Source organism: Diaporthe batatas (assembly GCF_019321695.1).
Source record: "Diaporthe batatas strain CRI 302-4 chromosome Unknown Contig00003, whole genome shotgun sequence".
In the NCBI taxonomy this organism is placed as follows: domain Eukaryota; kingdom Fungi; phylum Ascomycota; class Sordariomycetes; order Diaporthales; family Diaporthaceae; genus Diaporthe; species Diaporthe batatas.
In genome coordinates, this window is record NW_025408550.1 from 4,514,951 (window position 1) to 4,539,988 (window position 25,038).

The window sequence follows — 25,038 nt, forward strand, 5'->3', positions numbered from 1 at the left end:
TCAAGGTACATAGATCCGGCTGAAGCTGATGACCTCGCGTCGACAGCAGACGCACTTGTCGAAGTTGTTCATAGCGAGCGCGACCCTGCAGTCGTCACACAGGCTGAGGCATCGACACGGCCACACGATAATAGTCCGTGGCGAGCTATGGCACACCACGCACTGAGGGCCATCGGGCCCCATGCCTGACGCGCCCGTAGCCCACGATCCCGCCGCGGTGGCGGTGGTACCGGCCGGTCCATCGTCCGGAGCTGCCGCAGCTCGACGTTCGAGTAAGATCTGCTCCAGGACCTCCGCTTCCTCCTCTGCTGTCATCTTCTTGATAGTATGCGCGTGCTGGCCGGGGAAGATCACGCGTGAGCGTTGAGACTGCTCGAGCCGCCTGTAGGCCGAGCGCGTCAAGATGCGGTCCGAGCCGAGGTGCGCGGCTAGAGCGCGTGCTTGGTTTCGCTCCTCGGAACTGCGCGGATGAAGAAGGGCAGCGAGGTCGGATGGTTGTATGGGGTTATCAAAGACCGGCGTGCTCTCTCTGGAAGTATACGGCGACCGCTGGGTAGGCGTCCGTTGGCCATCGTCATCCTCCCATTCGTCTTCGTTGTCATCACTTGCTGAGGCTTCGGACTCGGCTGCTGTGATTACGCTAGTGGCATCCCAGTCTGAGTCCTCCTCCTCTGCTGCTGGCTTATAGTCGCCACTCCTGTCTTTGGTTCCCCACCACCCTCCGTACAGCCACCAGAGATACAGCCTATTGTCCATCCATCGCTCCCGCGCACTCTCGTCAGGCCAAGCTCCCTTGTCATTATAAGTCTGTCGAAGCTCTTGTTCCACGTCGACGGTGTCAGCACGATGAATCTCGGCGAGACCGATGGACCCTTCTCCTGCGATAATGGCCTCGTACGGCCGGCTGCTCCTCGAATGCTTCTCCTCTGGTCGGCCGGATTTTGGAAGTCTCGACCAGTTCTTCAGCCAATTTGGGGGGTTTCGGATGCCAACACAAGCGAGGACCTTGCATACTGCCATCGCCCAGGTGGTGAGAACCAGCTTGTTGATGTGCATAATGTAGTCCAGGGCTAGTAGCCAGCGGCCACTACGCTCCGCCGCCCCAACCCCATCGCGCATGCTGCGGCGCTCGCCAGCCCTAGATTTCGAAAGCTTTTGCGCGGCTCTCTCACGAGCATACCCACTGGTAGCCCTGAGCTGCCCATCCTTAACGGGGACCAAGCCTATGACCCCAGTTGAGTCATATCGTGACCCTGGAATACCAGAGCTGATCCAGTTCATTTTCAATTCCTCAATCTCTCGGTATCGCTCATCCTCGAGCCATGTCGTGCGCTTCAGGCCCACATGCCTGTCTTCGTTCAAGTAGACAGCTTCAGACGCCATGGTGATAGCACCAAACCCAGTTCGTAGCAGTGCGGTGTAGAAGTCCATTTCCATCGTGATCCGGAGGTCAGAGAACGAGAGGTTCGCCTGCATGTTGGCGTGCGCCAGTGCAACTCGCTGTTTGAACGTCAAGGGCTGCTCCGCATCCGCATTTGCTGGTGTTGCTAGGGCAGACAACACGAGGGCCACGGAATAGATTGTAAAGCAAATTATTATGCCGACCAAGACCAATACGTGTGGTATGAAACCGATGATACACACAGTGGGGTACCTGAGAAGTCCCTGGCGGGCGGGATCCTCCAAGGAGAACGTGATGGCGCTCCAAACGATGCTTCCCATGAAGCACGATGCCCACAGCCCCGTGCTGATGAGGCGGAATCTTGCCTGCTTGCCAAAGACTCCAAGGACGTGGCTTGTGACGTGGCTCATCGCCGAGAAAAAGGCAATAAGAAGGACCTCAGGAGGGGTGTTGACTCTTTTCATGATCATCGACCGACTTATGGCAATGTTCGCGCCAGCACTCGCCTTGGCAGTGGCATTTGCGGCCCCAGAACTGAATAGACCCCAGCCGAGCTGATTGCTAATTGCAGCGTCGGCCTCGGCAAATGCGAGGGAATGCTCGAAGAGTGTCATACCCGTCTCGGCGGAGACTGGACGTCCTTGGACGGCACACGATATGGTCTCGAGGACTTGACTGAGACAGAAGGTACCGAACAGAGGCCAGAGCCGAGATAAAGAGCCCTTGAGCTCTGGTGACTCCTCGTAACCTGATGGTATCATTTGCACAGCCAAGCACGACTCCTCGTCTGTGGCGCCAAACAGTAACGTGGAGCTCATCCCATGCAGCAACGCGTTCTGTTGTGAGAACATCAGGTCCGAACTCTTGCTTGCGTTCCCCCACCGCAGCTCAGAGAAGTCAGGAGATGTCTGACATTGTATGGACTGCAGTATGCTCCTTGCTTGTATGAGAAACAGAACGATAGGCGCGATTCGCAGAGCCAGGCGGGTGTGCCACTTGAGTCTCAGGCGGCGGCGGGTGGCGGCGAAAATGTGTGTCCTGTTAAGAACGACTGCCATGGCGATGCAGCAGAGGGCCCACTTGCTGGTGGCGTAGCTGAAGACGCTACCTAAGCCCTTTGCGCCCTCCATAGAGAACCGATATACGGAAGCGGTCGGGTCTAGGTCGGCTAGGTTCGAGGGGGCGGCGGAGGCGATGTTGGAGCCGGTGGATATGATGCTGGCGGGGCCGGAGGAGGTGGTGGAAAACATATCGGCGCCGGTGGCGTCGGGGACAACTCGCTGGCCGAAGTCGACGGCGTCAGGGAAGGAAATGTAAGAGCCGAGCTTTCCGAGCTTCATGACCATGCGAGGACCGGCCAGGATCAGATCCTCCAGGGAAGGGGCGTATCTGGAAACGTTGAACGAGGTCCAGGAGGTGAGGTTGTGCCAGATGCTCGCATTGTCGAACGTGGCGGCCGGCTGGTGGTTGGTGAGTGTCTCCACCGTGTGTTCCATCTTGGACTGGTCTGTCGAGATGCTCAACCGCCGAGGTGCTGGCTCTTGGTGGCAGCCCGTTCGGGCCGCGGCCGCTCGGGAGGCACGTGTGACGTGAGGTCAGGTCCGATGGTCGAGTTTGGGCTGGTATCGGGACTAGACAGTTGCGTCAGGAAGAAGAGGGAGGATCAAGTCATCTGAGAGTAGCCAGCCGACGGATACATGATGCGAGGCGGCCCACGGTATCGGTCTGGCAAGCGTGATGCTGATCGTAGCGGAGGGAGTGTGCAGTAGTTAGATAGCTGGACTACCTGTAACCCAGGTAGGTACACTAGAGGGCGGGATGATGGTGCAATGCGACCCGTGTGGGGCAGGCGGGCAGCCCCAAAGGCCGAGAACTCCACAGGGGTAGCTGGGATGCGTGATTGCCAACGTTGTGTCCAAGCCACCACAAGGCTTGCCCATTCTTGTCTACTAACAAATCACGTCCGGACCATGGCTCCGTTCCTGTATATAGACACACCTCCCTGATTTGCAGGATCATAGGTTGAGATTGGTTTACTCCGTACCGGCCCCTGAAGTGAGGGTTATGGCCATACCAGATCCTAAAATCCAACCGGCCAGGTTGAGCAAGTATACCTCCTCAACTACCTAGGTACTTGGGCACCTACAAAGTAGGTAGGTGACCAAGACTTGGAGACTTGACCACCTTCCGCCACATCTCCACAGCTACCACCACCCCTCCCTATTCTACCTTGTCTCTCGTGTCGGATTTCCTGCTTCAACGAAACCTGAGCACAAATCATTCGCTTTTGGGTGACGGCGTAAGGACGTGCGCAAAGACCCAACAAGACAAACCTGTACTTGAGATGCCAGGCCACAGGCTGGTGCGGGAGGCCGCCGAACTTTTTCCGTGGCTCAAGACGGCTATTGCAAGGTCTGCTGCCTGACCGTCAATGGACTGACGTCTCATTGAGCCACTCAAAGCTTCTGTACCGCGGTGAAGACTCTTCTTGTCCTCGGCCTGGTTAGGTATTTGCTGTTGCCCATGTCGTGTTCGGCAATCCCAGGGCCTCTTGTACGTCAGCTATTTTGAGCTGCAGCGTCTTTCAGACAACTGACCAGAACGCGGTTAGCGCTTTGAGAGGCGAGGATGCCCTTTTCAATCATCCCTGTGTAGAGGGTGGCATCTGCTGCAGGCAAATCTCCCTTGAACCACAGGTTTGTGATCTCGCCCCGTTCTGGTAGGTACGCGACACAACATGCTGCGAGCACTTTGTCGTGTTGCGAGGCTAGCGGGTCGACGACCACCTCGGGTTCCGTATCTTTGCCCTCACCGCCGCCCACCAGGGCTGCCACGCCCCCTGCGACGGTATCGACACAATCGATGCCTGCATCAGCCAGGGCTGCCGATGCGACCGTGATGCATCCTGCCAAGACATTCATCGTGTCCCAAGCCTCGTCGTGAGCACCAAGGCTGAGGCTGCGGTCCTGGTCGCCTTCTATGACAGAGATGATAATGTCGACGCCGCTCTTGGGCCAGCGATCTGCGATGATGGCCCCTCGTAGTGCTGTCTCGAGATGAATACTGAGATCCCGCTCGGTTGAGTCTCTCAGATAGCCCCTCCTCTGCTTCGTTGCAAAGGGCGCGTACTTGACATGAGTGGTGAGGATGATGTGTGGTGAGAAGGGCATTGATCTCGGCAGCGCCCTCGGTCCATGTACTGTACAGCTCAGCTTGAGGCCGGAGACTCCGGGCTTTGCTGATGTCTGCACTTCGAGGTATGCAGAGCCCGATGCTGAAGGGGTGACACCAGTCTTGAGGACTTTTAAAATGTCGTTAGCCTCGATCCAGGTAAACGCGGGCAGGAGCACTCACATATGGGCCGGGCCGTATTGACGGGCCTCGTCCTGCCTGCTGGCTTTTCAGACAAGACTGTGCTCTCGTCGCCAGCAAAGACCGGGGTCAAGGTGCTGCCAACGGGACCGTTGATCCGCCGCCTGTCTGCCATTTTGAGACGGATTTGAATCTGATGCGGAGTGAGGTTGAGCAGCAAAGCCTATCCAGTTCCAGGCCCAGACGGAGTTGATTGCAATAGGCTCTGAATGAATGCCTGGGTTTTGGACTACAATGGCCTTCCTGCCTGCCACAAGTTGATTTGCTTGCCCATGGCAGTTTTGCCCCGTCAACTGAGGCTAAAAAAGGGTGGGCCCGAGCTCTGGGTCTCCACACCCCAGTAGCTACAAAATTCTGCCGGAATTGGATCTCACTTTTTTCTGCAACCTTTCGTTCACACAACTTTCCACCAAAACAACCAACAACCACAGCACGGCCGTATGTCCACGGGACGCTACTGCATTGGAAAGGTGTGCGGGAGTCTTCTTGATCTCCTCAGAGCATCCAAACGAGGCCTTATGGTCTGTTAGCCAGCCACGGCGCTGCAGCCAGCAAGTGCTGCGCTGTCGTGACGCGACTGTGCTCTCCTCACTGTTGTTCAGCCCCGGCCTTGTGGTAAGTCTTCATCCTCAAAATTACCCCTCCCTTCAACCATCTGCGAGCTTGGACTTGGTTTGGCGCTGTTGATGAAATTTTAACCACTTGTTCCACGCGAACTCTATGAGCGAGAACAAACATGCATCACCATCTGAAGCACAGCCTCCAGCCTCTTGCTATGATTGATACACATGGCAGACGGGTTTGACTGACAACATCACAGGTCAATTGCTAGTCTTCTTGACACGGGCCTTTCCGCTGCGTGAAATGTAAGCAACCGGACCTTGTTCTTACCCTGCACCTGCTGCGATTTTATGATGAAACATCTTTATTCAGTTCTGCTTCTGAACATACTTGAAGACACAACCTATACCAAAAACAATTTCTGAGCATCACACTCGCAACCATCTCGTACCCGTTGGCTTTTCTGAGTGGCGGTGGGCTAATACGCGATCACAGATGTGCTATAGATCGCCTGAGTGCGCGCGGCAGTCCATGCTGCAAGGCTTGTTGCCTGTCTGAATGGGCCGGTGTCATCGCAGCATTTCCTATGCTGAAGAATGGTAAGTTCAGATCTCTCCTTTGCCTGCGCACATCATCTTTTATGATGACAACAGCTTATCCATTCAACGACTTGTACGAACCGAGCCATCCTCCCACACTAGAGCCGCCTCGTGTGGTGATGACCAGTAGTGGAGTCTTTTCCCTCGGGAATTGTCATTTGGCTTCAGTGCCTGTGATCTCCGTGCTCCGTCTTGGAGCGTGGCAGATTAGGGCCGGCTCGTACGGCTGAGTTTAACGGCTTTCTGAGACGTATGCTTGTGTGCAGGCTCTTTCTGAGCTCTCGCGGCTGGTCGTGCGTCACCGATCTGACATATTGCTAGGTAATCGGAGTGGCCTCCCTAACCTGTGTCGCCGGAATGCGGTTCGAGGTGCTGCTGCAAGGTAAGTGAGTAAGATCCTGCTACAATTCTTCGCGGCTCCCGTGGCAGGCCTTCGTGCCAAGACCGTTTGATCGCGGTCGTCACTCGTGCTGCAAGTTCTCAGCTACAGCGTTACTCCACATGGGCTTTGGCATCAGTCGTATATATGTGTACTGTGAAAAGGCCTCCTGCTGTAGGAAGTAAACGTGTGGGTCACACCTAGGCCTCGGGTGAATTTGTCAAATCTATAGCTGAAATCAAATATACCGTCTCAAGATAAAACTGCTGCAAGGGGTAGCTGGACAGGTGGGTCTCTACAGATTGAACCACAGACGTCCCTTTGCGATGCGCCCCCTAGCCGAGCAGATGGTGACACCTGAAACTGCAGCCTACTGTGTAAATGTACTGCCCCAGCTGCCACGCTACAGGCCTTCTACTTAAAGTACTTAGCCCATTGCGGGCACAAAGTACCTCGGTGTATGCGTACTAAGTACCCTAGGTAGGCACCGTGTAGGTGGCCTTAGCGCCATTACGGGCCGCAACCAACCAACTAAGCGTCGCAACACGCTGATTCATCTCGCATTCACGAGGTCGACGCAGAACACCTTCCTTCTACCCAGGCAGTCTGTGGCTTGTGGCACCCGAACACGAAGTAATCGCCCGTCATCTGTGTCCTTCGGCCATACGATAGACTATGAACCTTTCCACCTGACACCACTGCCCTGCGACTTCCGGGAGATCGCCACGACAGCCAGCCAGCTTGGACGGGCCAGCCTGTCCCTGGACGCCGGCAACGCATCCTCGCGACTGCGCTCGAATCCAACCGCCTTCTTCAACACAACCGCCCTCGAAACACCGACCCAATGCTGCCAACATACTCGTCCTCCGGCTCCAAGGTGGTGCCGAGGCATCATGCCGGTGGGTATGCTGCCAGTAACGGGTATCCAAGGAATAAGGACTTCTCCTTCGACATGTCACCACACCGGTGCGCACCTGTCCCCATCTCGCAGACCTACCGGCTCTATCCGACACCTCAGGCTGACTTTGGCTAACCTGTGCTCTCACGTATTCCAGGTTTCAACCACGAGGGACAACACCAGCAGCCCGGCGGCGGCGACGACTGTTGATACGACTCGGCATAATATTGGCGATTGCGTTCTTGATCGGCGTGTTCGTATGGCCTGGCGGAGGGGTATCATTTGCGTCGCTATTCTCGTTTGGTCTGCTTTCAGGCGGTGAGGATTTCCAACTCGAAACTGTGCGGTATTACGACTTGTCCAACGTTCAGGGGACCGCTCGCGGCTGGGAGCGCGAAGAACGCATCCTCCTGTGCGTGCCACTCCGCGAGGCCGAGAACCATTTGCCAATGTTCTTCTCCCACCTACACAACCTCACATACCCACATCACCTGATAGACCTCGCCTTCCTGGTCTCGGACTCACAAGATCGCACACTCGAAGTGTTGACGGAGAGCCTGGAAGCACTGCAGGCTGAGGAAGACCCTAAAATGCCATATGGCGAAATATCAGTCATTGAGAAGGACTTTGGGCAAAGCGTCAACCAGGACGCGGAAAGCCGGCACGGTTTCGCAGCGCAGGCGAGCAGGAGAAAGCTGATGGCCCAAGCAAGAAACTGGCTTTTGAGTGCGGCTCTACGACCCTACCATTCGTGGGTCTACTGGAGAGACGTCGATGTCGAAACTGCCCCATTTACCATCCTCGAAGATCTGATGCGTCACAACAAAGACGTTATTGTTCCTAGTGAGTTTTGCCCGACCGCAGCTGGTGGAGTCTTTGACACTGACGACCGCATAGATGTTTGGCGGCCGCTTCCAGAGTGGCTCGGCGGAGAGCAGCCGTACGACCTCAACTCATGGCAGGAGTCGGAGACTGCCTTGGCCTTGGCGGATACCCTAGACGAGGACGCCGTCATTGTCGAAGGCTACGCCGAGTATGCGACGTGGCGGCCCCATCTGGCCTACTTGCGAGACCCCTACGGAGATCCAGATATGGAGATGGAGATCGATGGGGTAGGCGGTGTCAGCATTCTGGCCAAGGCTCGTGTGTTCCGATCGGGTGTACACTTTCCGGCCTTCAGCTTTGAGAAGCATGCAGAGACCGAGGGCTTTGGAAAGATGTCCAGGCGAATGGACTACTCTGTCGTCGGTCTGCCGCATTATACTATCTGGCATCTGTATGAACCAAGTGTTGATGATGTTAAGCGCATGGAGGTACGTCTAGCCCAGCCAAAGCTTGGACGCGCAGCCCGAAACCTGACCGCTAACCCGTTTCCCAGGAGATGGAGGCAGAGAAGAAGGCAGCAGAGGAAGAAGAGAGGAAGAAGAAGGAAAAAGAGGCCAGGATCAAGGAGGAGTTCAGCTTCAGTGACGCAAAGGCGCAATGGGAAAAGGATAAGGAGACTATCGCCAAGAACCAGGAAAGACAGGCTGCGGACTCTGCCGAAAAGCCACGGAAGTCCTCGAAGCCTGCCAACAAGGTCGAGAAAGTCCCGCATGGCAGCGACAGATAAGAGACCGTTGCGGAGGGCAGGCTGCAGATAGATGTCTGTCGCACTCGTTCCAACCTGTATTGACTTTTTTCCCCCTCCGCGCCAAGGGGGGCAGGACTGGACGCTCCCTTCCCATGTCCAGGACAGCTTGCTACAAACATTGCGACCGTGGAGAGTGGGAAGCGGGCTGAGTGGAGATAGCCCTGGGCGTTATGACATTGCTTCGGAAGATAAAAGGGAACTTTGATTTTCAATGCTGTAAAGTACCTAGGTAGACGGGAGAGCGCCTAAGGGCACACATGACCAAGGCGTTTTGATGGTACGCGTTACGAAAGGGCTCAGCCTGGGCAACAAACAGGCTCCATGTCAAACAGGAATTCACGGGTATATCTTGACCGCACACTGGTGCTTGCTCAACAACATCTCTGGGCAGCGACGACGCCGTTCCGAGAGAGAAGCTCTTCTTCCATCTGCACGTGCACGTAAAAGAGAAACAGGCCCAACTTGTTACGGCATGGCGGTCAATCTTGAACGTAATTACATTCACTCATTTTATTCATCGCATTCAACTTATATGTGTAGGTACTTGTACACCGTATATGCCCATGGCAGCATGGGGGGGTCGTCAAGGCCAGCTGCCTGCCGGCCGCCAAGCCCCCGAACCTCACCCAGTTACGGAGTACAGTGGTGTCCAGCTAGGTACGGCACCGGTGTACGTACCTGTCCACGGCCGCCCTGCAGAGTAAGCTCCATGTGTCCTAAGAGGCGGCCGGCCAGCTAAAGATCTACCCGTGCCTCTCCCATCGAGCTCACGCGCCGGCTTGTCTGTCGCCTGCTTCCACTTGTCTCCCCCTCTTGCCACTTGTTTCCCGAGGGGAGATGCTTTTCGGTTTCTTTTGGTTTTGAGCGGATACAGCCCTCCTGCCTTTTAGCCCTGCGTCCTCGGCCGGAATCGACCAACGCGTGCAACCCCTCGAGGCGATTTCCCTGGTGCGGTCCACGCTCCACGGTCCACGGCCCGGCAACAAGCACATAGCTTTAATCTGTCCCATTGACTATTCGGCCTGCCTCCGAACCCATCCGTAATCATGAGCCACGATGCGCCCATCCCCCAGATCCTGGAGCCCTCGGTCTCACCCGCGCCGTCCAGACCAACCACCCCCTCGTTCCGTCGGGCGCAACACCACTCCCCTCGCATGCAGTACCGCAGTCGCCCAGTGTCGGTCGCGGTAGACCCAGTCTCCCTCGTCATAGCCGAGTGTATAGCGATTACCTCTGCGATCCAAAAACATGCCCGGTCTCCTCATTCCTCGGTGGCTGCCATCCTGGGTGGTGGCCCCAGTCCCGTGCAGCTGGGGCCTTCGAATTCCGTGTCCTTGGGCAAGTCCAGGGGCAAGAGCTCGGCCGCAAACATCATGGGTGACGGCACGGCCGATCTGGTGCGATGGGGCCTACGTGGGAAGAAGGGGAAGAGCATGCAAGACAATCCGTTGATATCGGGCTTCGGGAGGTTGCGGCATGAGTTGACCGGCGTCCGGGACATACACAACTTCGACGCCTTGACGATGCTGTACCCCTTCTTACAGATCATCCAGACAAAAGGAACTGCTGCTCCAGTCACGATCCTTGCATTGAGGGCGATACGGAAGTTCCTCGCGTACGGCTTCATCTCCCCCGAGTCGCCTCGCTTTGCCGTGGCAATGCAGTCTTTGTCGGCCGCCATCACGCACTGTCAGTTTGACATAAGTGACGCCCCGCAGGAGGAGGTGGTCTTGTTGATGATTCTGCATCTGATGGAGGACATGCTGTCGGGGCCAGGCGGCGATATACTCAGCGACGAAAGTGTATGCGACATGATGGGTCGTGGCCTCACAATCTGCTCGCGGCCGAGATTCTCCGAGGTTTTGAGACAGACGGCAGAGGCCTCCATGGTACGCATGTGCCAGATCATATTCGAAGATCTCAAACACCTCGAGGAAGAGGCTGGGGAGGAGGTAGACGCACTGGACAAGAAGACGAATGGCGATATGGACACGGTGAACATGGACCCTTCGGCAAACGGCACCGATATTCCAGCGATAGCTGCGCCTACTTCCTCACCAGAACCCAACCGTGCAGAGCCCCGGTCTTCTGAGTCTGGAAGTGCGCCGTCGACGGGCACCGGAGAAGCAGACCAGGCCACTCTGGCATCCGAGGCTGGAACAGCGGACTCGCTCGACTTGCGACCGTACTCTTTACCGTCAGTTCGCGAACTGTTCAGAGTTCTGGTCAACTTCCTGGACCCCCATGACCGCAGGCATCCCGATACCATGCGAGTAATGGCGTTGCGGATAATACATGTAGCCCTCGAGGTGGCCGGGCCCTCGATCGCCAAACACCCAGCCCTTGCCTCCATCGCCGAGGACCGCCTCTGCTGCTACTTATTCCAGTTGGTGCGGTCTGACAACATGCTCATCTTACAAGAGTCCCTGCTTGTCACCGGAACGCTGCTATCAACATGTAGGGGGGTCTTGAAGCTGCAGCAGGAAAAGTTTCTGTCCTACTTGGTGGCGTGCCTTCACCTATCTCTTGAGATACCTCGAGAGGTTGGAATCGACCCGTCGCTATATTCTGGCATACCCCAAGCCCCTAAGCTGGTGAAGCCCCCTCCTTCGCAAACGAGTAGTGGCCGTTCAACCCCAGTTCCGATCAAGGACAGGCAGAAGCTGGGATTGGAAGGTGGTGCGCGGAAGCCAGATGCGAGGCAGGCAATGGTGGAAAATATCTGCGTACTTGCCAGGATGCCTACCTTCATGGTAGAGCTGTTCATCAATTATGACTGCGATCCAAATTCGGCAGACTTGTGCGAGGACATGGTTGGGATGCTATCTCGCAACGCACTACCGGATTCCGCCACATGGAGCACAACCAGCGTGCCGCCACTGTGCCTGGATGCATTGTTGAGATTCATCTCGTTCATTGCAGACAGGCTCGACCAACCGGCTCGAACAGAAGGCTTTGTTGACGCAGCAGATCTCAGGGAATCTCGTCGGAAGAAGAAACTGATCATCAAAGGTACAAGCAAGTTCAACGAATCCCCCCGGGGAGGTCTGGCATTTCTAGCAGACAAGGGTATCATCAAATCTGCGACGGAACCGGAGGAGGTTGCTCGGTTTCTGAGGTCAACTACACTCGTGTCGAAGAAGGTTCTGGGAGAGTACCTTTCTAAGAGAGGGAATGAGGCGATCCTCGATGCCTTTATAAACTCTTTTGACTTCGAAAACAAGCGTGTGGATGAAGCACTGAGATCGATGCTCGAGTCGTTCCGACTACCAGGCGAAGCTCCTCTGATTGAGAGGATAGTGACCTCATTCGCAGAGAAGTATTGTGCCAACTCGATCCCCGAGGATGTAGCAGATAAGGATGCTGTCTATGTTCTCACCTACGCCATCATCATGCTCAACACTGACCAACACAATCCCAATCTCAAATCTGCGAATCGCATGACCGTGGAAGACTTTGCACGCAACTTACGTGGCGTGAATGGGGGAAAGAATTTCGCCATCGAGTACTTGCAAGCGATTTTCGACGCCATCAAAACGAATGAGATCGTTTTGCCTGACGAGCATGACAACAAGCATGCGTTTGACTATGCCTGGAGGGAGCTGCTTTTGAAGACGGAAGCAGCAGGCCCTCTGATAATCTGCGACACCAATATCTACGACGCCGATATGTTTGCCGCAACCTGGAAGCCAATCGTTTCTACGCTATCTTACGTCTTCATGTCTGCTACTGACGACACGGTCTTCGCAAGAGTTGTATCAGGCTTCGATGAGTGTGCCCGCATCGCCTCCAAGTACAACGTCACAGAAGCCCTCGATCAGATCATTTACTCGTTGAGTCTTATGACCACTCTGACACACGAGTCAAGCTCGAATACGAGCTTGAACACGGAAGTCCAAGTCGATGAGAAAAAGGTCATGGTCAGTGAACTCGCAGTCAAGATAGGACGCGACTTTAGGACTCAACTTGCATTGCTCGTCCTATTCCGCGTTGTCACGTCTAAGGAGCATATCATCCGGAAAGGCTGGAAAGACGTAAGTGGTGGTCTCGGTGGTGACGGCTTTGAGCTTTTCGCTGACACTATAACTAGATCATCCGAATCTGGCTGAATCTTTTCGCAAACTCACTTGTCGGCTTTCCTAGCGATCGAGAGCGGCTAGCGATAGCACCAATCCCACTGCGAAGTCCGTCGCAAGTAATCGACCGTGCCGCAAAGCAAAATGACACGGGCCTACTTCAAGCCTTCTCGAACTTCCTGCAGAGTTACGCTGCTGATGATCCGCCTGAGCCGTCTGAAGAGGAACTGGACAGCACGCTCAGCACAGTTGAGTGTATCAACCAGTGTCAGATTGGAGACATTTTCTCACATCTTTCGTAAGTCATGGTTCCTGTTTCTAGTCCAGCAGGGTGCTAATGAGGTCAGAAACCTTCCGGACGACAGCCTCGAGGCCTTGGTCGATGCGTTGCTGGACCAAATCCCAGAGGACAGCGGGTCTGGAGTGGTCATCACGGTCAAATCGGACAACGTCCCCCCTCATTCTCCTGCCCTGGCCCAAAAGCCCCGGAACAACGTTTCGTATGATCCTTCGCTTGTCTACATACTGGAACTGAGCACGACCCTCGCTCTTCGGGACGACCACACCGTTCAGTTACTGGGTAAGCGTGTGGTTGATGCATTGCAAGCTATATTACGTGACATCAGCAGTTACCACCCTATCACTGTCTCAAGGACCACTTTCTACTCCTTCAGACTACTTCAGGCCAGCTATGTAAGTTCCTCGAAGTATGAACGAAGTGGAGAGGAAGAGGCTCAACCCGACGTCCAGGAGTATGACTTCATCCGTGCCCCGGTACTCCTCCATACTGTATCGAGCTTCCCTCTGGACAGCCTCAAGAAGACTTCCAAACTGGTTCTTCAAGGACTCAAGCTCTGCGTTGATGAGCAGGGCCCACTGCGAAACGAAACCATGACCTCACCTGACTTTTGGGCCATCTTGCGCAATCTGGCATCCGAAAAGACGTCCGCACCCACAGTATTCGAGATATTGGAGACTGGCGTCAGTCCCTCGTCAACAGCTATCATGGCGGACAACTACGAAGCGGCCATCGGCCTGCTCAATGATTTCGCATCTGCTGCGAGTGTCACTGTGCCTAAAGAATCCAAGATGGACCCCCGGAGACAGCCCCGAAAACCAGCTCGTCCGAGCTCTGCAAAACCAGAGACTCCAAGGTATGTCTTGCAGAACAAGACGTGTCTACGTGTGCTAATAGTTCTCAAGTGAAAACCCTACGGTGCAGCGTGGCATCAAGGCTGTTACCATCATCTACAGCATGACTTCTCGTATTCCGCAGCTTATGAAGCAGTCCCACCTGGAGAATAACGAGGGTGGGTCAATTTTGGATCATTGTGCAGTATTATTTCACTGACAAGTTACCAGCGTGGTCTGCGTACTGGCTGCCTATATTCGAAGCGCTGACAACACAATGCACGAATCCTCGCCGAGAAATCCGCCAACTAGCCTTCAATTCTCTTCAAAGGGCGCTTTTCTCACCGGAATTGACGTCGAGTGACCACCGAGAATGGACAGCAATCTTCGGTGAGGTCTTGTTCCCGCTGATCTTGCGGCTGCTCAAGCCCGAGGTCTTCTCATCGGACCGTGATGGCATGAGCGAGACAAGGGTCCAAGCAGCTTCTTTGCTGTGCAAGGTTTTCTTGCAGTACCTGGTACTGCTCTCGGAGTGGGAAGGAATGTTGGATTTGTGGCTCAAGATCATTGACATAATGGACCGCCTCATGAACAGTGGTCAAGGAGACAGTCTCGTAAGGAGTACCGCTTTGCCCTACTCAGTTTGGTTACACGTACTCACATTTCATTCTTGCAGGAGGAAGCGGTCCCCGAGAACTTGAAGAACGTTCTCTTGTTCATGTCGAGCAACGGGTATCTTGTGCCGCCAAGCCAAGACCCAACGAAAGAGGAGCTGTGGTCTGAATCGTGGAAGCGAATAGACCGATTCTTGCCGGACTTGAGGAAGGACCTCGCTCTGGAGGAGCAGGAGCGACCACAAAGTAAAGGCTCAGCTGAGCCTCCTGCGGCAGACTCAAAGCCGGAGGACGAAAAGTCGGCTGTGGAACTTGAGAAGGTAGACAAGGAGGCATGAAGATACGAAAGGCAATCAGAGCATTAGACATGGGTGACTGGTGCGTACATATTTATAGACCAAGGGAATGATAATACAGACGGCCGGTAATCCAGCAAGGGCCACGCGCGAACATACACCCCCTTCTCAATACTTACTGGCGGCACCTCGTTTCCTTCAGAAAAGCCGTGTTTTGGTCTCTGGACCGTGACGGCTTTCGTATTTGTGGTCCTCTGTTTCCTCGAAATACGCACGGCTTGTAACGCGATCATTGTCGCTCGCGGGCTTGCGTCCCCTTCGTATATGATTCACGAGGTCGATAGAGACTTTGAGTGCCCCTGTTCCCAACGTTGTCTTCTCCCAAAAGAGCAGTCGCCCAAGGAAGTGGGAAGGTGACACGCATAATAGAGTCTGTATGATGCGAATGTGGCCAATTCGGGCACAAATCATGGGCCATCTGCCATATGGCTGAAAAGCTTCACTTGTTCTGGTGGATAAGAAATTCCTAGCCCTAAGTAGTCTATACACGTAGATAAAAGCCAGCATTCTCTCCATCTTCCTAGGGTTGATGCTGACGTTGTATTAATCTGAGGCTCGGTTCCTGAGAGGGGCGCAAGCTGTTACCCTACCCACAGCCATTCTTTGCAGCGGGCTTCTAACAATATTTGAGGTCGACGATGCTAGGTATGCAGACACGATTTGACCCGGTCGTTCTTGACCGATTTATTATATTTATATGATATTAGAAACCCTAGTGGGTGTAGCATTAAGGTGAAGAGATAAGAATAGAAGCACTGTCTCTACCACCCCGGGTTGAGTTTGCGATCGACCTGCAGTCTAGACTGCTCTCTTGGGGCCTGTAACTCGGCGGTATCCTGTTTCAGGGTCGCACGGCTTGAGGAAGATGTGGCTGTAGGGAATGAGGCTATCTGGTACTCTGTGATCGTGTTGGGTGGCGGCGATTCTGCTGCATATGTGGTTGTGAAGTCAAGAGGCATAGATGAGGTGAGAATCCAGTGAGGCTATGGTCATTTCACCATTTGGACAACTCGTGCTCGACGATCATCCAAGCGCGCTGTGAGAGCACCATCTGTGCGAACCAATTGCCCTTCAAATCAGACCCTTGGACCACAACCAAACAACTTGGCTTCATACCCGACCGCGGAGTGCTGCTCTGCCAGGTCGGCCTGCCCGCGTTTTCGTCTCGGTTTCCACTCTTCAGGATCGCCGGGGAAAAGTCCACGGCCTCCCAGTATTTTGCCTTGGCTAAGCTGCTGACCGAAACCATGAAGCTATCCTTGCCGGTGAAGAAGTCTGGCGTCCCCGTCCTCCCCACGGCATCATGGGTTAGATATGCCGCGATTTGTACCTGAGGTAATGTGAGCTGCCGCTTCAGACTTGTCCTCATGAGGTTGACTGCTGTGCCCAATGGCGAGCGTAACAGCGATTCTTCCGTTGTGTTGATCCAGGTATATGCGAGTAGGTTCTGCAGGTAGACAGTGCCAGGACGGAGACCGGGGAGAGGGAAGCCGCGAAGGTCTACGGCCGATGTGATACCGATGGGACGATTTGAGCCTTTCAGAGGTGAGCAGGCCAGTCTGGTTAACCAGGCTGTCAGAAGCTGATTATCGCTCAGGCGTGCCTTGTTCGTGACAGGGTGGTCAGCAGCTTCTTGTCGCAGCCGCTTCATTGTCGAGGCCGGGATGAACACGTTGCGCTGCCTATAATGATTCCGATTGCTGAAACGGTCTGCGATGAATCGCAAAACCCAATACCATTTGTGCCAGCCAGTGAGCCGATCCTCCGCGTGAACGTAGCGCTCTTCGTGTTCTGACGGAGAGCGGCACATTATACTCAATGGGTCCTCGTCCCAGTCTGCCAAGGGAGTCACATCGTCTGTCCGGCCAGCGAGCACCTTGCACCAATTGGTCATTATCTCACGTTTTCCCACACCATCTACCAGACAGTGAGAGTAACTGAGCGTGACGAAGGTGGCGTCAGTGAAGGTGATAACATGCACAGCCAGCGCGGGCCTGTCTGAATATAGCCAGTCGTCCAGAGATTTTGGGGCGTCGGGACCCGCAAGCAAGACGTCAAGTGCTTCGGGCGTGTCTAGCACGCAAGGCCTGTCCTCAGTACCGGGGAGAGTTCCATCTAGCACATGCTCGTGAACACTCGTCGCATGAACCTCGTCAGTGAATTGGACTGCTGGCCGCTTCAGACAGAATTCCTCGGGGATGTGAAGCTCAAGTTGCCCCTCGGTCTGGTTTCATGTGTTAGCCTTTTCTTCGAAGGCGACGTGGTATTACACTGACATTGACACGAAAACGCCCGCCGAGTTTTCTCCAGTTGTGGCCCTTGCTGATCAGATCTTCAAGAGATTTCTGTAGCATGGCCACGTCCAAAGCATGTTCAAAGCGAAACGTCCAGTTCATACACATACTTCGCATCATCAGCGAGTTCTCAAGGGTCGCTAACTTAACCACTGTGTCGGTGACTACCCTCCCCGGCTGCCGGCATTGCTGCCGCTTGCCACTGAAGAGCCACGAGAGGAATGATACCATTGTTTCTGCCGTCCAATGCTGATAAATGCCCAACAGGAGCTACCTAGGTAGCAAATGGAAGAACGCTTGAGGATCTTCGGCTGACTACTATCCCGATTGTCTGCTCTTCACTTTTACTATATATACTATAAGCTATCAAAGCCTCTGGCCTTGCCCATGCCTTGTTTGTTAGGGGATGCTTGAGTTCCTGACTCGCAGTTCCAAATGTACGATAAGCGTGGCAGCTACCTAGGTACCTTCCGACGGCATCTTCCTTGCCGCGGCATAAATTCAGTGCATCTTATGACTGTGTGATGCGGTAGTGAGGCCACGTGCCACACATATATTGTATTCTGTATACAGTATCATTGGTGTTGTGTCTTTTTTTTTTTTTTCTTCCGAACGCTGGGTCTTGACCGGTTACCACTAGATGAAGGCGCCACATACCTAGGTACCCTTTGTATGTATGGGGATTAGAAACAAAAACACCCTGGAGCGTTGCATAACTCGGCATCACCAGCTCAATGCTAAAGGAGACTTAGCTGAGACGTCAGTTGGCAATGGGAAGATTTTTACACCTAATTGGATCAACACCGCACAACCTTGGAACTTCGGCAGATAATCAGCAATGACTACCCTAGGGTAGGTTGCGGAGATTTAGGCATCTTTGGCAGCTTAGAGGATCTCAGTTTCACTGACCGAGACCTCCTTGGAATGAATGAGTGCAAAATCAAATTCTAATTGTGTGACACAGCCTTCTTCGAAGCGCTTCACAGGTTACATCTCTTTTCTACTCCCACATTTGCATAATCTTGAGGCCGAAGAGGAAGTAAAACACTCTCGGGGCTCTCATGTTGACGGTCATATTCAGACTACGATGTGTCCGCTTACCTTATTACGCTGTTCCAACCGTACGGGATGAAATCAGGAGCAAAGTGGGACCACATTCAAATGGAAATACTCTTCACTATTCTAACAGCTTGTAACATCTGCGTTCAAGGTATCCGAAACAATCTCAGCACGTCAGCACTAGAGAGTGGAGCTGGTACCTAGGTAACCCATACACAATGTACTAGCCGTCATGCCTGATAAATTAAATCAATAGCAGGCTTGACTTAATAGCCAGACAAGTACTAATAAATATATAATATAGATAGAATAAAGAGCCTTCCTTTATAAAATAAAAATAAAAAGAGAATAAATATTTATAAAGTAAAAAATAAATAATATAAAATAATAAATACCTTTAATATATTAATATTAATTTATATTATTAATTTATTATAATTAATAAAAATATATAATTATTTTTTATATATTTATTACTTTAAATTTATATTTATATTTATTTTTATTTCTTTTATTATTACTTTAACTTTATAATTAATTATTTTCTTTATTATTGCTTTAACTTTATAATTAATTATTATTTTTTATTATTTAAAATATTTAAATATTAATTTAAAAACTTTTAATTTTTTAAATTTTTTTATTATTAATAAAATCCTTAATATTTAAATTAACTTTTAGAAATTAATTAATAATTCTTTAAACTTATATATAAAGTTTTTAACTATTAATTTAATAATAAAAGTATTATTATTAATAAATTATTTTTATAAATTATTATTTTATAATTAATAATTTACTTATTTTATAAACTTTATAATTAATTATTAATTCTATTTAATAGTCTTTTATTAATTTTTTATTATAAATATTTTTAATTTAAAATTAAAAGTTTTATTATTTTATTTAAATATTAAATTAATTTATTATATAAAAGTTATTATAATTTTTATTTTATTATTTATTTTATTATTTAAATTATTTATTATTAAAACTATTTTTATTTATTATAATTTTATTATAAATTATAAAATTTTATTTTATTTATATTAAATATAATTTTATTATAAAGTCTTTTTTATTATAATAACTTTTAAAGTAAAAGAACTTTTAAAAAAGTTTTTAATTAAAAGGTTATAATTTAATTAATAAAACTTATAAATATTTTTAATAAAAACTTTTAATTTTTATAATTAATAATTTAATTTATATAAAATAAATTATATTAAATATAAATAAAATAAATATAATTTATAAATAAATAATTACTTTATAAAATTTATTCTTTAAGTATTTATATTATAAAAGTTTTATTATTAAAAAAGTTTAAAAATTATTTATAAAATTTAAAATAAAAATTTATTAAATTACTTTTATTTATTAAACTTTTAATAATAATATTTTTAATAAATATTTTTAATAAATATTTTTAATAAATATTTTTAATAAATATTTTTAATAAATATTTTTAAATATAAAATATAAAAATAATTTTTAATTATTTTATTAATAATTTTAATTAAATAAAAATATTTTTATTTTATAATTAAAATAAACTTTAAATTTATAATATATAACTTTTATTAATAAAGTTATATATAAATTAAAGTTATAGATTTTATAAATTTTATATATAATTTATTTAATAATAATTTTTCTTTTATTAATATATTAAATTTAAAATAATTAATAATTATTATTTAATTTAAATTTTTTAAAATATTATTAAGTTATATTATAAATTTTATAATTAATTAAATATTTTATAAATATAAAAATATCTTTTAAATTAAAAACTTTTATAAATAATATAACTTTATTTTTTAATATATTAAATAAATTTAAAATTAAATTCTTTTTTATTAATTTTTTATTTTCTTTTTTATTAATTTTTACTATTATTTATAACTTTTTTACTTTTTTAATATTTAAAGTAATATTTATATTAATATAAAAATATATAATTAATAATATATTTAAAAATTTATATTTAAATATTAATAAAAATAATATTATAATTAATTATATAAACTATTAAATTATTAATTTAATAATAATAAAGAAAATTATAAACTTATTTAAAAATTATTAAAAGTTAAATTTCTTTTATTATTAATAATATTTTAAAATAAAATAAATTCTTCTTAATATAAATTATATAAATACTTTAAAAATATAATATTTTATTATTATTAATTATATATATATAATCTATTAATAAATATTATATAAAATAATTCTCTTAAATTTATATTAATTATCTTTTATATATTAAAAATATTTATAATATTATTATTACTATTAGTTATTTAATAATATTAATATTCTTTTAAATAAGTTTAATATAATTTAAATTAAAGTATAAATACTTACTTTTTTATTAATTTATTAATTAATTTTTATTATATTAAATTTTAATTATATATTTAAATATTAATATTAAAATATTTATTTAAATTTTTAACTTTATTATTAAGGATTTATAATAATATAATTAAATTTTTTATTAAACTTTTATTAATTTTATTTAATTATATTAAGTATTATTAACTTTTAAAATTATAAAATTAATAATTTATATAATTAATTTAAAAACTTATTTATTAATAATCCTTTTATATAATAAATAAATATTAATTAATTATAATTTATTTTAATTATAAAAAATTTATTTATTATAATATTAAGGTATTAACTATTATAATAGTATTATAAATATATATAATTAGAATTAAAATCCTTTTATTATTATATAATTAACTTATTTTATAACTTTATTTAAATTAACTTTAAAATTTTATAAATATTATATTTATTATAAAAGTTTTAAATAATTAAAAATAAAAATATTAAAATTAATTATTTATAATAATAATATTAATATTTTAATGATAATAATCTATTTATTATTATATTATAAAATAAATATAATTAAAGATTAATATTATTATTATAATATTAAAAATTTAATTATAATTATTAATTATATATTTTAATAGTAAATTAATTAATTAAAATAAATTATTAATTAATATTATTAATTATAAATAATTAATAAAGGAATATTATTAAATAAATAAAAGAGTATTAATAAAGTTTATAAATAATAGTAATAAAAGTATTAATAAAGTAATATAAATAATTAAATAAAGTTAAATAAAGTACTTTAATTAGCTAATAGTATTTATTACCCTATATTATTTATTTTTTACCTTATAAATATCTATTCTTAATAAAAAAATAAAATATAAAATAAGGGTTTTTTTATACTATTATAAGCTATTTAATAATGCTACTAGCTACTACTGCCCGAGCCATGTCCTCATCTCGAAGATAAATGTCTGCAAGCCTTCGGAAATCCCGTTTGGTTTTCTCTCGCAGAAGCTTCAATGTTTAATTGGAGCCAATGGTGGGTCTCTGCCATTCGACAATATGTTATGGGGAAGATGCATGACTAGATACAAGATCCGGGGTTTTTCTGGGGCAGGAGATGCGTCCCTTTTCGGAAGGCAGAGATAAGTACTTTGCTGAATTTCCAATTGTCCGAGTCATTCGTCGATACCATTATATACTTATCAGCAACTATGCTTCCGTCCTCGTTCTCGAAGAGCATCCAAGCTGCCGTTCGAATTACCCACCGTCATGGCTTCGAGCCTCCAGATTAATAGACTGCACCCGACTTTCGGTGCCGAGGTTGAGGGCATCGACTTTTCGAAACCGATTAGCGATGAACAGATAATAGAGATCAAAGACACTGTCTCTCAGGTTGGTTCATCTCCCATGTCCAAGCGCGAAGATTGATCCGAGTAAGTGCTAACTGATCCAACTATGACAGTACGGTGTATGTGTGTTTCGGGGCACATCGCTGGATGACGCCAGGCAGGTTGAGCTGGGGCGTAAATTTGGTGAAACCGAACGTCTGAAAGGAATGCCAGCCGAGCAGTCCAGGCTTAAGTCACTTGAATTGACGGACCAGAGCAACCTCGAGGTTGATGGAACCTTGCTTGATCCCATGAGCATGAAGGCACTATCCAACAAGGGGAACGAGCTGTTTCACGTGGACGGTAGCTACAACGTGAGACGAACGAGGTTCTCCATTCTAAGGGCTTACGAGATACCGCCTTTGGAAGCTGGCGGAAATACGGGTAAGAGCTGGGACATGTTCTTGTGTGGCCAAAGCTGCGAGAGAGCGACTAGCATTCGCGCCAAGAGGCACCAATAGCCCTCTGATTGCTACTCCATTCAAAAGCAGACTGTCTGACGAAGGATCTTTAGACTTTGCGGACACGAGGACAGCCTTCTCAGAGCTTGATGCTTCCTGGAAGGATGAGCTGCTAAGTAAAGACTACGTGGTAAGCACCTCATGGATGACTTTGACCCTTTTAAAAACAAACATATCCTTCTTCCCGATTATGCCACAAAGGTTTGATGAGCTGCAGATTTTGAGATAGGGACTACCATACGGTCCTTAAGTCTCTCTTTGCTCTATTCCCATGAGACCTATTCTCTGAGTCTTTGATGGCTAACTCCTAATGCTACAGGCGAGGCACTCTTTCTGGCACAGTCGAAAGACCGCGTCGCCCGAAGCCCTTGCAAAGCTTGAGCCGGATCGGTACCCTTTCTCGAGGCACAAGCTGGTCCAGACACACCAGCCGAGTGGATGCATGAACCTTTATATCCCATCTCACATTCGCAGCATCGAAGGACTGTCTGATGAAGAGTCAGCAGACAAGCTGGCCTTCCTAAGACAGCATGTTACGCAGAGAAAATACATTCTGAGCATCGAATGGCTGAATGTAGGTGACTTAGTCATCTGGGACAATACTTGCACGTTGCACCGGGCCACCGAGCTCAAGGGCGCGTTCAGAAGGGACATGAGACGTTGTGGTGTAAGTGATTCAGTCAACCCACTGTTCAGGGGGCTTGCAGGCAACCACAAGAAGATTAACGATACTGATACTCCCCATACAGATCCTCGACGATGGCCCGGACGCTTTTGGGCTAAACGTACAGGATGATGACTTGAATTTTGCGTTCAACAAAGACGTGATGTTTGATATTGTCAGGTCTTTAACCTCGTGACAGTTTCGGGCTCAGTGTGGGACGTAAGCAGAGGGTGTCCGAAGTGTCGAGACAGAAGGACAGTATACGGGTTCTATAGTAATACAAAGTGGTTGAGATTGCCTTCTGTAGCAACCCTGTTGTCCGAAAGTGAATATCATGACCACTGATTCCCTTTGTACTCAGGGCTCCTTAGATGGGTGAGGGACAAAGTGGGTTGGTCGTTGAGGGGCCGTGCGTGAGTACAGTGTGATTCACAGCGCACACCGTCCTCTCATCACTCCGGCGGCCGAGCTGTCTGTCTGCCGCCTGGCAGAGCTCCGTCTAAACCAGGCCAAGTACCTGAACCCGAGCAGCACTTCTCAAAAAGACCACAGTCAACACCCGCGTGCTCCAGCGGCCAAGGTCTTTCCAAAAACCAAGGATGGCATCAACGGGACCACCGATAACCACGTTCGTGTCATTGCACCCCGACACTGCGTAGGTCGTTGGCACAGCTAACATGTCTCTCTTCTTTCAGCGTCTACGTGCGGAACCTCGAGGAGCGCGTCAAGGTTGAGCCCCTCAAAACCGCCCTCCGCGAGATCTTCTCTGAGTTTGGCAATGTCATTGATATCGTCGCCAAGACCAATCTGAAGGCCAAAGGCCAGGCCTTCATCGTCTTTGACAACCACGACTCGGCCAAACAAGCTGCAGAGGAGGCCGACGGCTTCGACCTGTTCGAGAAGCCCATGCAGGTGGCTCTGGCCAGGTCTAGGAGCGACGCGACAGTGCAAAAGTTCGGAACCGAGGAGGAGTTCGAGCAGCACAAGAGGCGGCGAGCAGCAGAGAAAGGTACGTTGAGCAGACGTTGGACCTCAGATCAGCCATCGCCTCGTTTTGGCAGCTAGGCTAACCCACGTCTACACCACAGACAAAAAGAAGGCACTCGAGGCCGAGCAGCAACGCCTCAAGCGCCCTGCCCCAGGCGGCGAGCAGTCTGGCCGCCCGTCAAAAGCAGCAAGAGGTGCTGGCCTCAAGCCCACCGGCCCCGCCGCCGCCGCGGTCGTTCCCGACGAGTACCTGCCACCAAACAAGATTCTTTTCGTCCAGAATCTTCCCGACGACAGCGATGCTGTCACACTCACAAACCTCTTTGGCCGTTTCGAGGGCTTCCGTGAGGTTCGTATGGTGCCTGGCCGTCGGGGGATAGCGTTCGTCGAGTACGAGAACGAGGCGGGTGCTATCGCTGCCAGGGAGAACTTGGCTGGCACCCAGCTTGGTGGCAAGAACATCAAGGTCACGTACCAGAGGCAGTAAGAAGCACCCGAAAGGCGTTGCACGGGATCGATACCACCGGGAGAAAACATGTGGCTTCATGGGCGTACGGGTGTAAAGCATCATATAACTAATTCGACAACAACTGACTGACGTTGGACCTTTCCCATACCCTGATGCATGATTGTTCGCTTTGCTCTAGAAAATGACGTCTTCATCCTCCTCAGCCCCAAGCACATCCGCTGGCCCAGTATCCTCGTCCCCACCAGCCTTCTCGTGCCCTGCCTGAGCCTCTCTCTTAGCAGCCATTTCGGCGTCCAAGGCGGCATTGTCCCTCTGCTTCTTG

The 25,038-nt window shown here is 48.1% G+C and overlaps 6 protein-coding genes across 6 annotated transcripts; 3 read left to right on the forward strand and 3 right to left on the reverse strand.

Annotated features, from left to right (window-relative positions):
• Window positions 1-2,898, reverse strand: KVR01_003291 (uncharacterized protein; the record flags this gene model as incomplete). The annotated part of the gene is made up of 1 exon (XM_044793995.1): window positions 1-2,898. One exon carries the CDS (start codon window positions 2,896-2,898, stop codon window positions 1-3), a length of 2,898 nt encoding a protein of 965 aa, XP_044648306.1.
• Window positions 2,899-3,408: 510 nt separating this feature from the next.
• KVR01_002410 (uncharacterized protein) lies at window positions 3,409-5,031 on the reverse strand. Its single transcript, XM_044784636.1, has 3 exons — window positions 4,757-5,031; window positions 4,000-4,703; window positions 3,409-3,950 (listed from the first exon to the last, which is right to left on the reverse strand). Exons 1-3 carry the CDS (start codon window positions 4,887-4,889, stop codon window positions 3,906-3,908), a joined length of 882 nt encoding a protein of 293 aa, XP_044647425.1. The 5' UTR covers window positions 4,890-5,031; the 3' UTR covers window positions 3,409-3,905.
• A 1,679-nt stretch (window positions 5,032-6,710) lies between these two features.
• On the forward strand, window positions 6,711-9,413 carry KVR01_003504 (uncharacterized protein). The gene is made up of 4 exons (XM_044783933.1): window positions 6,711-7,279; window positions 7,369-8,054; window positions 8,109-8,524; window positions 8,590-9,413. The coding sequence occupies exons 1-4, from the start codon at window positions 7,158-7,160 to the stop codon at window positions 8,821-8,823; spliced, it is 1,458 nt and encodes a 485-aa protein (XP_044648519.1). The 5' UTR covers window positions 6,711-7,157; the 3' UTR covers window positions 8,824-9,413.
• A 126-nt stretch (window positions 9,414-9,539) lies between these two features.
• Window positions 9,540-15,136, forward strand: KVR01_002432 (uncharacterized protein). Its single transcript, XM_044794215.1, has 6 exons — window positions 9,540-12,878; window positions 12,935-13,218; window positions 13,268-14,074; window positions 14,124-14,230; window positions 14,283-14,665; window positions 14,728-15,136. Exons 1-6 carry the CDS (start codon window positions 9,891-9,893, stop codon window positions 15,001-15,003), a joined length of 4,845 nt encoding a protein of 1,614 aa, XP_044647447.1. The 5' UTR covers window positions 9,540-9,890; the 3' UTR covers window positions 15,004-15,136.
• An 879-nt stretch (window positions 15,137-16,015) lies between these two features.
• On the reverse strand, window positions 16,016-17,546 carry KVR01_003862 (uncharacterized protein; the record flags this gene model as incomplete). The annotated part of the gene is made up of 2 exons (XM_044788738.1): window positions 16,016-17,245; window positions 17,298-17,546. 2 exons carry the CDS (start codon window positions 17,544-17,546, stop codon window positions 16,016-16,018), a joined length of 1,479 nt encoding a protein of 492 aa, XP_044648877.1.
• Window positions 17,547-22,016: 4,470 nt separating this feature from the next.
• On the forward strand, window positions 22,017-24,734 carry KVR01_002706 (uncharacterized protein; the record flags this gene model as incomplete). The annotated part of the gene is made up of 7 exons (XM_044791576.1): window positions 22,017-22,139; window positions 22,210-22,519; window positions 22,650-22,726; window positions 22,916-23,263; window positions 23,346-23,440; window positions 23,956-24,269; window positions 24,349-24,734. The coding sequence occupies 7 exons, from the start codon at window positions 22,017-22,019 to the stop codon at window positions 24,732-24,734; spliced, it is 1,653 nt and encodes a 550-aa protein (XP_044647721.1).
• Between the last annotated feature and the right edge of the window lie 304 nt (window positions 24,735-25,038).

Coding starts and splice junctions, on each gene's coding strand:
- KVR01_002410 (XM_044784636.1), bottom strand. CDS start 4,889: ATGGCAGACAGGCGGCGGATCAACGGTCCCGTTGGCAGCACCTTGACC. Junction 4,704..4,756: donor CAATACGGCCCGGCCCATAT/GTGAGTGCTCCT, acceptor ACATTTTAAAAG/TCCTCAAGACTGGTGTCACC. Junction 3,951..3,999: donor AAAGCGCTAACCGCGTTCTG/GTCAGTTGTCTG, acceptor GACGTACAAGAG/GCCCTGGGATTGCCGAACAC.
- KVR01_003504 (XM_044783933.1), top strand. CDS start 7,158: ATGCTGCCAACATACTCGTCCTCCGGCTCCAAGGTGGTGCCGAGGCAT. Junction 8,055..8,108: donor CAAAGACGTTATTGTTCCTA/GTGAGTTTTGCC, acceptor ACGACCGCATAG/ATGTTTGGCGGCCGCTTCCA. Junction 8,525..8,589: donor ATGATGTTAAGCGCATGGAG/GTACGTCTAGCC, acceptor CCCGTTTCCCAG/GAGATGGAGGCAGAGAAGAA.
- KVR01_002432 (XM_044794215.1), top strand. CDS start 9,891: ATGAGCCACGATGCGCCCATCCCCCAGATCCTGGAGCCCTCGGTCTCA. Junction 12,879..12,934: donor TCCGGAAAGGCTGGAAAGAC/GTAAGTGGTGGT, acceptor CACTATAACTAG/ATCATCCGAATCTGGCTGAA. Junction 14,075..14,123: donor GCAAAACCAGAGACTCCAAG/GTATGTCTTGCA, acceptor ATAGTTCTCAAG/TGAAAACCCTACGGTGCAGC.